The sequence below is a fragment of the Euprymna scolopes genome, chromosome 38, assembly GCF_053919585.1.
Source record: "Euprymna scolopes isolate OS-2025 chromosome 38, ASM5391958v1, whole genome shotgun sequence".
In the NCBI taxonomy this organism is placed as follows: domain Eukaryota; kingdom Metazoa; phylum Mollusca; class Cephalopoda; order Sepiida; family Sepiolidae; genus Euprymna; species Euprymna scolopes.
Genome location: NC_136519.1, coordinates 15,905,149 through 15,922,171, shown reverse-complemented (window position 1 = coordinate 15,922,171; position 17,023 = coordinate 15,905,149). Strand labels below are relative to the sequence as shown.

Here is a 17,023-nt window from a genome sequence, read left to right as displayed (position 1 = left end):
TGATAATATTTCTACCTGAGCATGGCTGATAGGATGAGCACAATCTTGGTCAAACAAAATTGGGTCAAGTAAAGGGGTTCAGTTTGAAAATGCATGTAGGTTTTCTTGTTCGATAAAGATCTCCAAGTTCATGAAGATGCACCTAGAGAAAGTCGGAAAACATTGCAAACAGCATCCAAGATGAGAATAGCACTCTGAATGATGGAAATACCAATCCTCATCGCAAAAAATAATAGCAATAACAATCCGAAACCCATTAATAACAATGCGTCATTTCAGAAACATGGTCAAAGGACTATAAAGAAATTAGTTTTCATTTCCGAGTCAGGGATGTGGATAGCCAATGGTAACAAAAGCTGGAATAGAAGTTAAATTTCCCAACCTGGGGGCCATGGCCCACCCCACTGTGTCAGTGCTAAGAAAAAAAAAAAAAGAACTGAAAAGAAAAATGTCAAGTGCACATATAGGGGGTGGGAGACAGGAAGTCATTCCTTTGGTGAAACAAAAGTCATCTAAACTCCCTTAACCCCTTCATGAATCGTTTGAGGTCTTAGCCTTCACGGCAACATTAACGTTTTCAGTTTTCAGAGAGAACCGTCATCAGAGGGAAAAGGAAGGCCAAATAAGATAGAAAGAGAAAATGAGAAAGACAGATAAAGCGAGAGAAAGAGAGAAATAAAATTCAGCAACGAAAAAAAAATAAATAAATAAAAATAAGGAAGTATCGATCTAATGATCTGGCAGAAATCAGCTTTTGCCTTTTTTTTTTTTTTTTTAAATAAAAAAAAAAAAAGAAAGGAATTTCGATCAGAACACTGAGAGCTCGGATCCCTAACTAAGTCCTCCTCAGAAAATGGTTGCTTTTAAGCAACGTAAGAAAGACAATTTATAACAGATTACGCAAAGGTGTGGTCCTATGAGTTCATTTTTTGTATGCGAGAATTTTTTTTTTCTGCAGTTTATACACCAGAAAATACGTCATGCCATGTGTAGTATGTGTACATTATAAAACATAAACTCCATCCCCCTGAAATAACCAATCCTTTTTTTTCCCTTCTCATATCTCCATCAAATATCATTAGCTTAAAAAAAATACCTGTTGTCTTTTTTTTTTTTTTTTTAACATTTATTTTTATATTTTTTAAGGATTTTTTTTTCAGTTTATCCTAAGAGTCATTCAAAAAAGCCAGGCACCAAAAATAAAAAAAAATAAAAAAAAAAAATGTCATTTATGTTTTTGTTGTTTTTTTTTTGTTTTTTGTTTTTTTGTTTTATAACTTGGAAAGTAGTGTTTTTTTATTATTCATTTTTTTTGTTGTGTTTTCCTTTTGTTTTTTTGTTTTTTTAATATATATTCCTGCTAAGATATCGGCTTAACTGCATTTGAATTCTGAATAGGGAATGGGTGGGCTTCCGTATTGAAAACCCACATGTCCAGTGGCAAAAGGCTGTCGTCGGAAAAGAGCAAGTAAAGATACTTGAGTGTCTCTGCAAGAAAGAAACTCTGCTGGACATCATCCTGGGCGGGGCTCTGTACATAGACATCTTTGATGCCAGTAAAACCACCTTCGGTACGGCAATATTTTTCCAGAGCCTGGACGGAAGAGAAAGAGAGAGAAAATAAAAAATAAAACAACTAATTTTAATAAAAAGGGATTAACAAAATAATACACGTAACGAGCTGAACATTTTCAGTTTTCAGAGAGAACTGTCCTAAGACGGAAAAGGAAGGCAAGATGCAGAGAGAAAGAAAGACAAAAAAAAAAAAGACGGAAAAAAAAAGAGAGAAAAATATAAAGAGAGAGAAGAAGAAAGACAAATGAAATCCAGCAAAATAGTGACGAAAAATCAGGTGGTAAAGCTTTGGCGATCCATCAGAAAACACATTTAAAAAAAATAAAATAAATAAATGAATAAAAAAGATTTCCATAGTATTTTTTTTTCTTTTACATGGGAGCCAGCACTTATCAAGGCTCCAAGGCCACTCGAGGATAAGGGTTAATGAGTGTAAGGTGGTCACCATTATAACAGCTTATTAATAGTTAGTGATGGAAATTAATAGTTAGGGGTAGAAATGGATTATTTAGAGGGGGCGGGAGCTCAAAAACTTGTTTACATTGGACTTTAAGACAACCCTATTGTAGTCAGCTGGAAAGCAGGCCAACAGAACAGTTGATAAAAGTTTATTATTTTTTACAAGTGTTAAACCTAAAATAATTTTTGGAAATAAAATATTTCTATATGTTTTCGTTATCTGTTTCATGCTAAGCGACTTTTTTTTTTCCGTATTTACATCAACTATATCCATTTCTGCCATCTTAATTTTGGGAACGCAATTGTTAGAGATTGCCGGAAAAAGACAGAAAAGTAAAACAACCAATTTTAATAATAGCAATTAGTGATAATACTAGAAACTAGTGATGGGGCGATTCCAATATTTTTTCCCCGATTCCAATACAATTACCAAATCTGATTCTTTCTAAATATTTAAATATAGAGTTGCTATTGTTTTCCTGATTGCGGTAAAAATGTTAAATGTGTAGATATTTTTTTCAAATGTAAAAACACACTTGCGGAGGGTGGGCGATATTTAGATTTTAGCTTTACTGGTAGTTAAAAATTAATTGAATATTTATTATTTCATTCATTTTTAAACAGAATCAAATAGAGATAATTAAAGGAATCGTTTTTGGCATCAGAAAATAGACACATATTTTACCGATTCTGATACCCCCCCCCAAAGTTCTGATTTTCCGATTCGATTAATCGTCCCAACACTATCAGAAACCTTTGAAAGATTTCACGCATCAATTCAAATCTATTATTATACTACAGATGAGTCAATCAACGTTTGTTTCTCTAAAGTGTTTTTGCTATACAGCAGAACCTCAGGATACGGTGGCCCTGGGACTCTTTTTTTTCCAGGTTACTATGTGGAATACAATGTTTTTTCCGGCCCTTGGTCACGGTATTTGCCCCATCTTATGGTGTTATATATAATGTTATTTGATTATATACATGTGTATTATATACTGTACTGTATTTTATTACTAATTTTTAACATGTACTGCATAAAATTTTGCTTAGGCCCCGTTATACGGCGATTTCATCTTATGATCCCAAACCCGGAATGGATTAATGCCGTGCCTCAGGGTTCTACTGTATATTTTAATGAAACAAAATACATGCAGAAATATTCATCAGTTTTGGGATCAAGTCATCTGGTTTGGTGTTTCTACTGCTAGTCTCCCCAATTTAATAGGTTCCACACTATCGGCCAAGCTCCAACCTCCGCGCCTGTTTTACAAATACTTTAATGGAATATGCTCTGATGAACTCAAAGCATTTGTTCCCTTTCAGCATACATACTCCCATCCAATCCCGCAAGCAGCCAAATCCCACCCATTCACTGTTGAGGTCCCTAGATATTAGAAAGCCTTGTACTCCAATAGTTTATTTCCTGGACTGACAAATTTTGGAATTGTTTCCTGTTTCCTTGATTGTACTAACATGCAAAAGTTGAAATGTAATGTGAACAAACATCTCGTTACCCAACTCCCCACAATCTCCTCTAATCAAGTGGCAATATACCTTGTTCCTATTTATTTGCATCCTCACGAGGGCAGAGTTAAACACAGGGTCAGTTTTTAATGTGGGGAAAATCCAGCTCGCTAAAAGGGGGCACTCTGGATAGGAACAAGAATAAAAATTATCTGTCACGAAGAACTTCTCCTCCATTGACCGAAGACACAAAAGATGAAGCAGAATCAGAACAGATACTACACTTTGTTTCGGATAAAAAGAAAAAGAAAAATCGTCAAATGGTTGATATGCCATAAAACAGACAAACCCTGATCCTTATATATATATATATATATATATATATATATATATATATATTAGGCACCGCCAAAAATGGCCGAAAAATCAAGTTGTTGTTGTTTTTTAAAACGAAATTACATTTATTAAAATCCATTATTTCTGAGTAACTTTTTTTTTCCAGAAAGATAAAACCCTGAATTTTATCATATAGAAAACAGAATAATGTAAAACTTTTTCTACTATTTTTAATTCAATTTTAAATGTTAAATTTTCCCAAAAAGTTAACAATTGACATTTTTTGTCTTGCACAAAAAACGTACTTAAATATTTTAAAAAAGGGTTTTTGAAATAATTAATTTATTTATTTATTGTCTAACTAAGATTTAGGATGATTTTCTAAGAGAATATGCAAAAATATTATAATATAAGTACCTGAATTTCAAATAATTCCACTTATTCATATAGGTAACCAGATATTTCGCGTTGACGAAGAGTTCAGATCGACTCTGTTTACGTTTTCGTTTGATAAAAAGCAAACTATGGAAGACCAAACAGGCCAAAAAAAACTTATTTTTTAGTGACGAAAATTTCAATGTATTATTAAGCTGAGGCTGGCCAGTACCAGATGGGTGACCATTTGTATGCGTTTGGTTTTTAATGTGTATGTGTGTGGGGGCCAGGCTCCCCAAAATGGGGGTGGGGCAATTTAAAGCAGAATAAAAAAAAATTATTTCAGTGCGTTTGGTCCACCGTAGTCGAAAGGCGGCAAACGTTTTCAAACGGGATCGAAAAAAATTATGCTATTTTTAATACAAAGGGCACAATATTTATCGAATTTTTTTTTTTTGGTATCGATTATTCAAAGCATGCCCTGTTTAATAATGGTCATGCATTATTCGGCTCGCTAAAAAAAAATTGTTAATTTATTTATCAAAAATTTTAAAATAGCTTTTTTCGTATAAATATTAAAAAAATTTTTTGTTTTGTTTTGCTTAACTTAAATTAATTATTTTACTTAACATATTCACCGAATTTCACACTTCAAAACTCAAAAGCGGGATAATTAAACACAATCGAAGTTCTGATATTCAGACGTCAAAATAAGGTATGCAAACAATTTTTTTTTTTTTTTTTAATCTATAATTCTGTCCCTTACAACAACACAATATGTTGATTTCAGTTTCAGATGATTATTTTAAGCATATTTGTTCCCACTTCAAAACAAGGGGGGGTTTTGTAAGCAAAAATAAATATATATATAAATATCGTTTATGAAAAATAAGTACACTGTTATAAAGTTCATTCTTCTCCTAATAATCGCTGAAAATTTCGTATTGATCGGATAATTACCTGATTTTTGGTAGATTTTTAAAAAGACGGTCCGTCAAAAAGTACTGACCTGCCCCCCCCCAGTTTTGGCGGTGCCTAATATATATATATATATATATATATATATATATACATATATATATATATATGTGTGTGTGTGTATTCTCGTTAGATCACCAAAGTTAAGCAACGTTGAACCTAGCCAGTACCAGATGGGTGACCATTTGAGAATACTAGGTGCTGTATATAGGAGGGCGTCGGCACCCTACTACAAACCTAGCATCATCATTTCTCCAGGCAAGGATAGACATGCAACTGAGGACTGCTTGTGAATTTGATATTCCCTAGAAACTTCCTCTAGCAGAGGAAGCTGGTTTAACCTGTCTAAGAAGACTACTGCTGTATACATGTGGTCTTCATGATAACACAAACTTACCCACAGAATTTGACATGCCTGAACTAGTGGATGTTCCTGCATTCAACAAAATGAATGAGAATGAAAGAATTAAGAGGTAAAGATACGATGCACACAGACGTAAAAGTTACTAGCTTGTATAAGCTACTCTCTTTCCCTCTCCGTTTGTTTAGCTTACACTTGTCTTTCCATTTCTTTCTTTCTGTGTTGACAAGAAATGAAATCGTCAAATCAATAGCTTTGTGCTATGTCTGCCATCCCACCCCACCCCTAAAATAATAATAATAAAAAAAGATTGTTTCAAATAAGTGTTAAAACTTTCAGAGAACAGTCAAGCCAGAGTCATGAACACACAGCGAGCACAAAATTACATTCCTACTCTTCGAGGTCAAGGGAGGTGAAAAGTGAGAGAGATGGCGGAGAAAGAGGGGTGGATTAAACCACATTCGCATCACATTTTATTCTTTGTCGGCCTCTACATGTTAAGTCTCAACAAGCTATGTTAAAAAATTTTAGCATTTTTGATTCATGAAAATTATTCCAAGTTTAAAACAATTAATTTCTAACAAAAACACCTAACTTTTTTAATGGATATCGTCCCAGACAAGGCGTGAAGCCTCTTGATGTAAGGAGCTAACAAGAACCAAAGATAATTATCAAAAAGACAAAAGATGCCTACTGACAGACCAAAGTTATAGGTAGGGGGAAAACAGTGAGCAAGAGAGTGAGGAAAAGAGTTCCACAATCCTTACGATTCTTAGAAAGAAGCTACTGGAATAAGAAGCTGCATTACAATGTGGTATTAAAATAGGGCATTGATGAAGACCACTAGACTAACGAGTCAAACGAGCTGGAACAAAGGAAGCAGGGAATAGATCAGACAATTCTGAAGAACGCATGCCATAATAATATTTATAGAAAAGACTGAGACTAGCAACATTACGTCTGTGTGTGTGTGAGAGAGAGAGAGGGAGAGAGAGAGAGAGAGAGAGAGGGGTTGCAGTAAATAAGAAATAGAGGGGGGGGCAATCGAATTACAGATACGTTTCTGTGCTTTGTCAAAAACTCAAATGGGATAGAGATTCACCAGCCCAAATATGACAACAATTGATTTGTAGAGATAGGAAATAGCTTGAGGTGTGAGAAAAACTAACAACCTAGAGAGAATAGAGAACTCAGTTAGCCAGAGACAAGACACCCAGTGAGCATGACATTATGTTTCTGTCTTTCAAAGCCAGGGGTGGGATGAGGAGGGGGGGTAGAAGCGAGACAGAGTAGTAAGCGAGAGAGAGAGAGAGAGAGAGAGAGAGAGAGAGAGAGAGAATTTTGAAGACTGTCAATTGCTAATACTTACCAAGATTGCTTCCCAGCCCCAGTCGCGGTACTTTTTATTCTTTGTAAACCTCCACATGTAGAAGTACGTCTCGACAACTTCCGGTCGGAGAATGTAGTATTTCTCATTTTGGCGCATTGCTTTGGCTTCGGTCTGGCCTTCAAAGCGGAAAGCCTCCGGGCCCAACTTTGTAACTGCAGAGAAATCACATTAATAAATAAAGAATTTTTTTTTAAGTTTTATTTGTACAAATTCATTTTACGTTTTACATTTTTAACAAATATCAATTCCAATTTAAAATAGATCTAACTACGAATAATAATAAAAAAAAAGGTCTTTCATTTTGCATTAAGAAGCCACATCTCTTCTGCAATTTTTTTGTTTTTTAATGGAAATCGCTCCAGATAAGGCATGAAGCCATTTCATGTAAGGAGCCTGGTATCTAACTCTGTCCCGTGGATATATAAACATTTATATATTTTTCGCATTGATTTTATATATATATATATATATATATATATATATATATATGAACAAATGATTAATAAAACATGTTAAAAGACATCTTGAAAAGGAGTTAAAAACATATTTAATTTTAAAAAGGAAGCACAAGATAAGTGGATAGTCCTTAATCCGCGGAGTTTCGAAGAAATACTCTTTTTCTTATATATATATATATATATATATATATATATACAGTTGTGCCCGATATTATTCATACCCCCCCTTGAAAATTGAGTTTATTAGGTGTAACTTTGTTAGAATTTATTGTTTACGTCCATATTGATACATATTCTTAATAAACCTCTTCTGATCATTTTCGTCATCTTAAAATCTCGGGATACTTGTAATAAAAGAAATATACAGCTATTTATAAAATCTGCAATGTTCAAAATTAATCATACCCCCTTATTTTTTCAGTATTAATCGAGTTTCTGACTGTTTGTTTCCTGTTTGATTCTTATTTTGAATGCTTTTATACAACCTTTGATTAATTTCATTTCGTTTTTTTGCATTTTATCAGAAATTAAAATGATATCAACTGAAAACCAATAAAAGAATAAAAATTATTAGAATGGGGAAGAAAAAAGAGCTTAGTAATGATCTTAGGACTAAAATTGCGAATTCACATAAGGATGGTTTAGGTTAAAAGTCAATTTCCAAGAAATTTGAGGTCCCTACAGCAACAGTACAGAGCATCATCAAAAAATTCCAGAGCCACCACACAACAAACAACTTGATTGGTAGAGGAAGGAAAAGGAAACTGTCTGCTAGAGCCACCAGGAATATTGTAAGAAGTGTTAATGCAAATCCAACCACCACTACTAAGGACATTTTAGAAAATCTGGAGTCTTCTGGCATAAAAATATCAAGGCAAACATTGCAAAGGACTCTGCATGAAAATGGTCTGAAAGGAAGAAGACCAAGAAGGACTCCATTGCACACCGGAAAACACCTTGCAGCACGTCTAAAGTTTACTAGGAACCATGTGAATTCTCCAGAGTCCGTTTTCTCAAGTATTTTGTGGACTCACGAAACAAAAATTGAATTGTTTGGCCATATGGATGCTTCTTACGTTTGGAGGAAGAAAGGAGAAGCTTACAACCCAAAGAACACCATACCCACGGTGAAACATGGTGGCGGTAGCCTAATGTTTTGGGGCTCCTTTTCGGCTAGTGGTCCAGGTAGTTTGGTCAAGATAGATGGAACCATGAAGAAGGAGCAATATTTGGAGATACTCCAGAAAAAACATTAGACAGGATGCGGAGAAGCTCCATTTAGGACCAAACTGGGTCCTTCAACAGGATAATGATCCAAAACATACTGCCAAAATAGTCAAGAAATGGTTTGAGGATAATCAAATTAATGTTTTGGAATGGTCTAGCCAGAGTCCCGACCTGAACCCTATCGAAAACCTCTGGCACATATTGAAAACTGAGGTTAAAAAGCGGAAACCTAGAAATTTGAGGGATTTGGAGAACTACTGCATTGAAGAATGGTCAAAAATCAGTGTTGATGCTTGTAAAAACCTTGTTGATAAATATCCAAAACGGTTACAGGCAGTTATTAAGAATAAAGGGCATGCTATTGACTATTAGTAAGAGAGGTATGAATAATTTTGAACTAGTGCCATTATTGTTTTTCTTTGTATAATGTTTCAAACTTGCATAATTTATTTATTTGTTGAGTTTAAATTAAATGCTTATGCTTGATTTATTGTTTGAAATCCCTTTAATATTGTCTACCTTCTGGTTTGAGCAATAATCTTATAGAAATCTCAAAGATCCGAGGGGTATGAATAATATCGGGCACAAGTGTATATATATATATATATATATATATATATATATACACACTAGAGGTTCCTAGATGCCGGAAAGCCTTCAACTTTAATACTTTCTTCCTTCAAACTGCTAGACTTTGGAATTCTCTCCCTGTTTCCTGCTCCTGACTGTACTAACATGAACAAACATTTCACTGGTCAACTTCCTACATAGTTCCCCTGTTAATATGGTCCCAGATAATAGCTTTTTACGTCTAAGTGGCAGTATGCATTATTTGGAGTGAATAAATAATAATACAAAAAAGAACATCAACGGCAGATGCTTTAGATTGAGGTAGTTAATAGAAAACAGCAGTTGAGGCACGTTCGATCCACCGGAAATGCAAGACGCAGCCGAATCTTCTTGCATTAAATTTTATTTAGGTCCAATTTATAAAATCCGACAAGACAACTTTTCATGTTAGATTATGACTTGTTTATAAGTATTGATCCACTATGAATAAGGCTTAATACATTCATATAGATTATCGGGCATCTTTCTATCATTTCTGTTATGGCTGTATTTAATCCGTTCACTAGCAAATATCAATGATTGATTTTTCAGAAGAATAAACTCTTCATGAATATAGGTAAATGCGGAATGGACAAAGATGACAGCTGGCATTATCCCACATGTAAGATTAAACATTTTTGTTGACAGCCTATAATTAAAGTAATTCCTATCAAGTAAACGACCAAGAAAGAAAATGTATTTTTTTTTTAATTCATTTAATAAAATGAAAAATTCTTAGCTGATGAAAACGACAGTAATTATAACGAATTACACGATATGAATTATTGAAGATATTCATTTTACAAATATTCATCATCATGTCCTTCGAAACAATAACACACAATATTACTTTTGTATAAATATTCAAATTATAGAAAACAGTTCAGATCACGATCATAGAGATGACCATACGTAATTCCAAGATTGTAGATTATGGAGTCAAACTTTGTGGGCACCCTATAGATTATGTAGCCAGACTTTGTGGGCCTCATGTAGATTATGGAGCCAGATTTGGTGGGTGCCGCATAGATTATGGAGCCAGACTTGGTGAGCACCCCGTAGATTATGGAGCCAGACTTTGTGGACACCTTGTAGATTATGGAGCCAGACTTTGTGGGCCCCATGTAGATTATGGAGCCAGACTTTGTGGGCCCCATGTAGATTATGGAGCTAGACTTTGTGGACACCCTATATATATATATATATATATATAACTCTGTAGACCTTATGCCCTTGCTTGAAACTTTTCTTTGCTGATCGAGCGATATTATCTTTTAAAAAAGGGAAGATAGGTGAATTATATATATATATATATATATATATATATATATATATATATATATATATATGCGTATGGGTGAAACTCAGGGTGAAGAATGAGGGTGGAAAGTTGTGGTTTTGATTCCAGCAGAATGGCATTGTATTTTTCCATTACGCCATTTTGAATTTTATTATTTTATATAAAATTAAAAAATTTGTAGACTTTACAACGTTGTTTGAAACTTTTCTTGGCTGATCGGGCGATATTATCTTTTACACAAAGGGATAATGGGTGAATTTATATATATATATATATATATATATATATATATATATATATATATATATATATATATATATGAGTGTGACTTGGGCGCTAAAGAATAAGGATGGAAAGTTTATGCTTTGGTTTCGATTCTAGCTGATGGCACCAAATCATATAGTTTATTAATTTTGATCTCACTACTATAGAATAGGTTCACGATAATAATTGATAGAGAATTTATAATGATAAATATGTAATTTGCATGAATTAAGCGTATCTTACAATAGGGCAATGCCGGCCAGCCGGCCTGCTAGTACAATTATAAAAATCTGTCGACTGTCAGTTGGCCCTTGCTTGCATTTTGCCTATCAAAAATAGCGTTGTCATGAAAACCAGATTATATTTAATATAATTCACACTTTTTTCCACAGTCCAACAATATTGAGTACAAGTAAACTTCAGTCTTTGCTTAATTTGTGGACAGTTTCAATCATGAAAGTATGTTTTGGTTTCGGTTTCAATCCCAGCTGATGACACTCGAATCATTTTTTTTTTTATTTTTGAAATCTTGACTATATATTGGGTACAATATAATATGATATAATTGACTCTATAATAATGAATATGAAATCTGCGTAAATTAAACTATATTTTAGCATATTTTATGACTGTGCAATGCCGGACGACTCTACTAGTCATAATGAAAATTGAAACCCAAAAAATTTAATTTTAACTAAAAACCAGCTTTTTAATTTTCATGATGAAATTAGTAAACACACTAGCAGGCCACCTACCGTTGCTTAGTTATAAAATATGCTTACATATTATAATTCATGCAGATTTCATAGATATTATTATAGAGTCAATTCTTTATTGATTATTATATTGTACCTAATATGAAGTAAAAAATGACTTGTGCACCATCAGCTAGAGTCAAAATCAAAACATTTAGCTTTATCCTTATAGTCTTATCTGTTAGCATACGACAGAAATCCATACATATACAAAAACTGCAGAAAATAATTTTGCTTGACTTATCACTTTTAATTAACACATGCGCAGAAATAAACGGGTAAAGTTGACTTACGCCAGACCAAGGTCAATGTTTGTTTCTTCCCAATTTTCCAAATTTGACGCCTTAAGGAAGTATTTTACTAACTAAAAATCAAATAAAAAATTCTGCAAGTCCAAAGATCTTATATATCAAGTAGCAAGTCTGGAGACCAAAAATTCAAAGAGGAGTTTGGTAAAGACTTTCTGCATACACACAGGCAAGGTCATTTTTATATGTACATACAAATATAAATAAAAATAAGTGCGTTTACTAGAATCTCTTTGTCCTAAATGCACAATTATGCGGAATGTAGAAACTATGCATAAATAGTCTGTAGTGGAATGGGGACATAAATGGATGGTCACATTCAATGATGCCAAGACTAAACTGGTTTCCTTTAATAATTACAAGAAACCTTCTCTGCCACCAATAGCAATGGCCAGTGACTCCCTGTCTGAGAGTACATCTTTCAAACTGCTTGACCTAACGTTCACAGGAAACATGAGTTGGAAGAATTATATTGAAAACATTGCCAGGGCTGCTGCGAAAAAGGTAGGCTCTCTCTTCCATGCTAGAAAACTACTAACACCTGAAAGTATCCTGTACCTCTATAAGGCCACCATTCGCCCATGTATGGAGTATTGTTGTCACATTTGGGCTGGCGCATCTGCTGCAAGTCTCTCGCTCCTAGACAAGGTTCAAAAGAGAGTCGCCAATCTGATAGGCCCTGAACTGGCATCTAAGCTTCAGCCTCTGTCCCATCGATGAAACGTTGCATCCCTCTGCCTGTTCTACAAGTATTTTAATGGTGAATGCTCTGACGAACTGCAGACACTTGTGCCCCCACGACGCAGACACCCTCGACAAACCTGACAGGCAGCTAAACCCCCCCCCCACACTGTAGAGATCCCTAGATCTAAAAGATCTTTCTACTCCAATAGTTTCTCCCCTAGAACTGCTAGACTCTGGAATTCCATTCCAGGTCCCTGCTTCCCTAACTGTACTGACATGCAGAAGTTCAAGTGTAACGTGAACCGACATCTTGCTGCCCAAATCCCAACATAGTGCCCCAGTAGTTGCTGTCCCTGATAGTAGCCCCCTACACCAAAGTGGCAATGTGCCTTGTTTGGGGTGAAAATGTAATAAAAAAATAAACAAATAAAAAAATTCAGCTAATAAGAAACCATAAAAAGAATTATTAATTAATAAAAGTTTGTTTTTTAAAGAAATATGCAAATTATTTACTCTTCGCCACTGAAGATTAAATCTTAATCATTATACTCGCATATCCATGATTCAGTATATTAAGTTCATTTTAATAATTTTTAAATAGAAAAAGCAGCCTTTTAATAGCAGAGACAAAAACTCAACGTTATAGGCGTAGTGACTATCTAGTCGCTCATTACGGAATCAGAAGAATTTATTTGGCCGAAATTTATTAATTTTTGATTTTGTCACTGTTCGCCAACGCAGTTCTGTCAGTGTGTAGAGTCATGGCTGTGATGCATTCCTTTTACACACAAATCCATGGGACTATATTTTTGTCTATTTGCGTATGTAGACAGTGAATGGGTTGGAACATTCTAGAAAGCCAATATAAAATGGCCAACGCACCAAAAACAAACAAATCCAGATAATGTTTCCGCAATTTCCCGATAGCTTTTTTTTTTTTCGCTGCTGCTCGAAATTATCATGCATGTGGGACTCCGCCACAGGACATAAAAAGACTGCCCTGCTAAGAATGTCAAGTTCAAACAGCAAACGCACAAATTATTCAATATCTTTACTAATGAACCTCATGCGGGCAACAAAACTTTTACCCTCCTGGAATACTTCATTCATAGGGTTTTCTTGGTAAAATATGTCGACCATAATGATTTCCTCAGTCGAGAAGGATTTCTTTGGTTACGAAAGGTTTCCAGCTGTACCCTTACAATCACGCAAATATCATTCTTTCACTCGGATGATGATTCCGAACCTTTGTCTTATAAAAATGCACATTTCTCCGCGTTATTAATGGACAGTAACCTTTTTGATCTCATTAGATCTCAAACATTCAAGAATGGCAATAACTTGCACACTTTTTTTTTTTACAAGGTAGTCACCACTTATCAAGGCCCGGAAGCCACTCAGGGATAAGGGTTATTGCATGTTCAGTACGTTAGTATTGGAGATTTGATAAAGTGTCTTACTGAAGGGGGCGGTTCATCAGGAATTTGTTTATATTGGACTTGAAGACATCCAGGTTGTAGTCAGGTGGGAAACAGGCAAACAGAACAAAGTTCCACAGGTGTGCACTTCTAAGAAAGAAGCTTTGTTCATGGAATCTACGTTTTGGTTTTGGCACAAATAAAGAGTGGGGAAAATCTTTGACAGTAGTTTCAGCTAGACGGGTGTTTATTGTGAAAGACTGGCGAGGGGGGACCTATATACAAAAATAAATTATTGCTGGTTGAATAAAATTTATTATTTTAAGTTTTAAAATTTTGTTCCCAAGTTGTTGCTATTTACTGATGCTTTTTTGGGGTTTTTTCTTGTTAGGAAAGGAGTTTCAACCTATGCTCCTGTCACGAATTCGGAGGCCAGCCAATGCCTCTTCTTCCTAAACAGGTATATAAATTACTACATTATTACATAAAACATGTACTCTCACGACACAGTAATCATGTCTTTTTAAATGTTACTCAAACAATTTATAAATTGGAATTTATTTATCTGCTGCAAAGTTTTCTTAAATAATAAAGGACTTGGTAAAATTCAGTTGTAAAAGTTACACTCTTCTGGAGGTTGAAGGTACAATCCACAGTATGGGCAACACTTAAAAATAGAATTGCAAATTACTTAGGACTCCCACCCAGTCATGGCTGACAAAACGAAAGCATGGTGTAATGTTGCAAAATATACAAAGAATAGAAATTACATTTATTTCCCCGTTGTTATGGCCGTGACATCAACCACGTGATCATGCTCTCAAATGTATCCACACCTCTAACATGATCTTGAACGTTATTCCAGTCTCTAACGTGATCTTTTTAAAGTTTTTTATTTTTCCCTACCACTGACATCATTTTTGCATGCATTTGCATTCACGCTATGTTACAGTGGTGTCATTCCTTATTCCATGCAGATTCCAGAGTTCGACAAAATACAAAGAAGAAGGTTGGAGGTTACATCAACCGAAACGTTGTGAAAATAACACTCAAGGTGACAACAGTAGTTTGAAGAATCCCAAAAAACTACAAAGAGACATATTCGTTTTATTTATTTAAAGAATAATTAGCTGACGATGTCAAATATTTTTACAAATTTCTTTCCGCATAGTACTGACTCTGATATTCATTATTTAAAAAAAAAAAAAAAAAAAATTATTATTGTAAACACTAAATAATAGGGATCAATGTCCAAAATCACCATGGAATTTCCACGGAGTTGCAATAATTCTTTTTGATATTTCGTTATGTGTAACAGATAGAAATAATGATGGTTCACTCACCTGATCGGTTGTAAGAAGCATGACACGTTGTGGCAATATCTTCTCCCAACTGAATGTACTTGGCTGGGTCCGACGATCCATTGGCACCTAAAGCAAACATGCCACCTGGAAAACAAGAAAAAAAAATGGTAAACAGTTTTTGTTTGATATTTAAAATCAGAAGATCAAAATTTGAGGCAAGTTATTTGTAAAAAGCCAGTTGGATGAAATTCAATCTTTTGTGGCACTTACAAGGTGCCTTAAATAAGTTTCCAGACTACTTTTTTTTTTGTACATGCATTTAAAAGTATCATAGACTCTAGAAAATTTAGTATATTATGGCTCTACACCTTATGAGATGACTGCCCAACTTTTATGATTTCAGGTTCAAATGAACAGCTACAACAGGAATTGGAATACATCCTACTAAAGCCAGATTGTCACAGCTGGTGAATTTCAAAAATGCAATCTGGACGTGAGAACACTTTAAACGAATGATATGCAATAAAATTCTGTTTTAAACTTGGAAAAAAATGTGACAGAAACGTATGGAATGCTTCAGACTGCTTTTGGACCATCTTGCATGAATTGAGCATCAGTTTTTGAGTGGCATAAGAGATCCAAGGAAGGCAAGGAATTTATGAGGGATGATGAGAGGTGTGGGAGGAGTAAGGAAATCAGAACATCAGAATTGATTGGCCAAATAAAGAATTTCATGAATAAGAACTGCCATGTGTCTATAGAAATATTAAGTACATAGTTTGATGTCAGTGTGGAAACTGTACATGCAACTATTCGCGAGGAACTGAAAATGCAGAAAATGTGTGCAAAGTTTGTCTCAAGGGTGTTCCGAGAAGATCAGACAGAAAGACATTGTCATTACAGCAGGGAGAGGGTCGAGCTGATAAATTCAGATCCCACAGTTCTTGATGCTCTGGTGACCACAATATTGTTTTTTTTTTTTTTGATAAAAATTAGTTTTGCAATAAAATCTTGAAAACTGTATAAAGCAACAACCATAGTTAATTAAGAAAATGCCATTTTACGGAGATGAATATGTGGTATTTGTTTTTCTTTCACAGTGAAAAATTGTGACATAAGGGTTGGAAAATGCGTACTTCTGCAGTTTAAAGCCCATTTATCCGCGAGTCTCGCTCGGTAATGCCTAGCAGACAACAGAAACCACCGAATTATACCGGACGAATGGAAGTCAATAAGAAAAAAAAAAACCAACAAAAAAAAAAGAAAAGAAAACAAAAAGAAAATAAAACAAACAACCTACCGTAATAATTTCATAAATTTTACTGTTTTATTTTTTTTAGTAATAAAGTTTTTTTTTTTGCTATTTTTATTATTTAATAAACAAAAATATTTGGTTTTGTTTGTATATGCAAAGTTATTTTTGGTATTTTTTTACTACCTGCTCCAGCGTAGCATAAATACCCTAACCTCCCCATGTTAAAAACGGCTTTTGGAATAAACAACCCCAACCTTCTCATGTTAAGAACACCTTTTGAGGTTGAGGGTATTTATTTTGAAAGCCATTCTTAACATGGGGAAGTTGGGGGTGTTTATACTGGAATTATTCATTTACCTTCCTTGTCACAAGGCTTGTTGCTTGAAGAAGCACAATGACACTATGCCTTTATTTTCTTTTCCATTTAAACTCTTTCCTTTCTTTCTTTCTCTCTTTTTTTCTTCCAATTTTTATCGTCTGCTCGATCTCGTCTCCTTTTT

The 17,023-nt window shown here is 34.4% G+C and overlaps 1 protein-coding gene across 1 annotated transcript in view; it reads right to left on the bottom strand.

Moving 5' to 3' along the window:
- Positions 1–1,104: 1,104 nt before the first annotated feature.
- The window catches only part of LOC145263077 (mannosyl-oligosaccharide alpha-1,2-mannosidase IA-like), a 241,408-nt gene continuing 225,489 nt past the window's right edge, over positions 1,105–17,023 (bottom strand). Inside the window, exons 8-10 of the mRNA XM_080119946.1 lie at positions 15,308–15,412; positions 6,921–7,093; positions 1,105–1,594 (exon numbers count right to left, since the gene is read on the bottom strand). Of these exons, the coding sequence (XP_079976072.1) occupies positions 1,361–1,594; positions 6,921–7,093; positions 15,308–15,412 (512 nt within the window). The 3' untranslated portion in view covers positions 1,105–1,360. The remainder of the gene's footprint in view (positions 1,595–6,920; positions 7,094–15,307; positions 15,413–17,023) is intronic.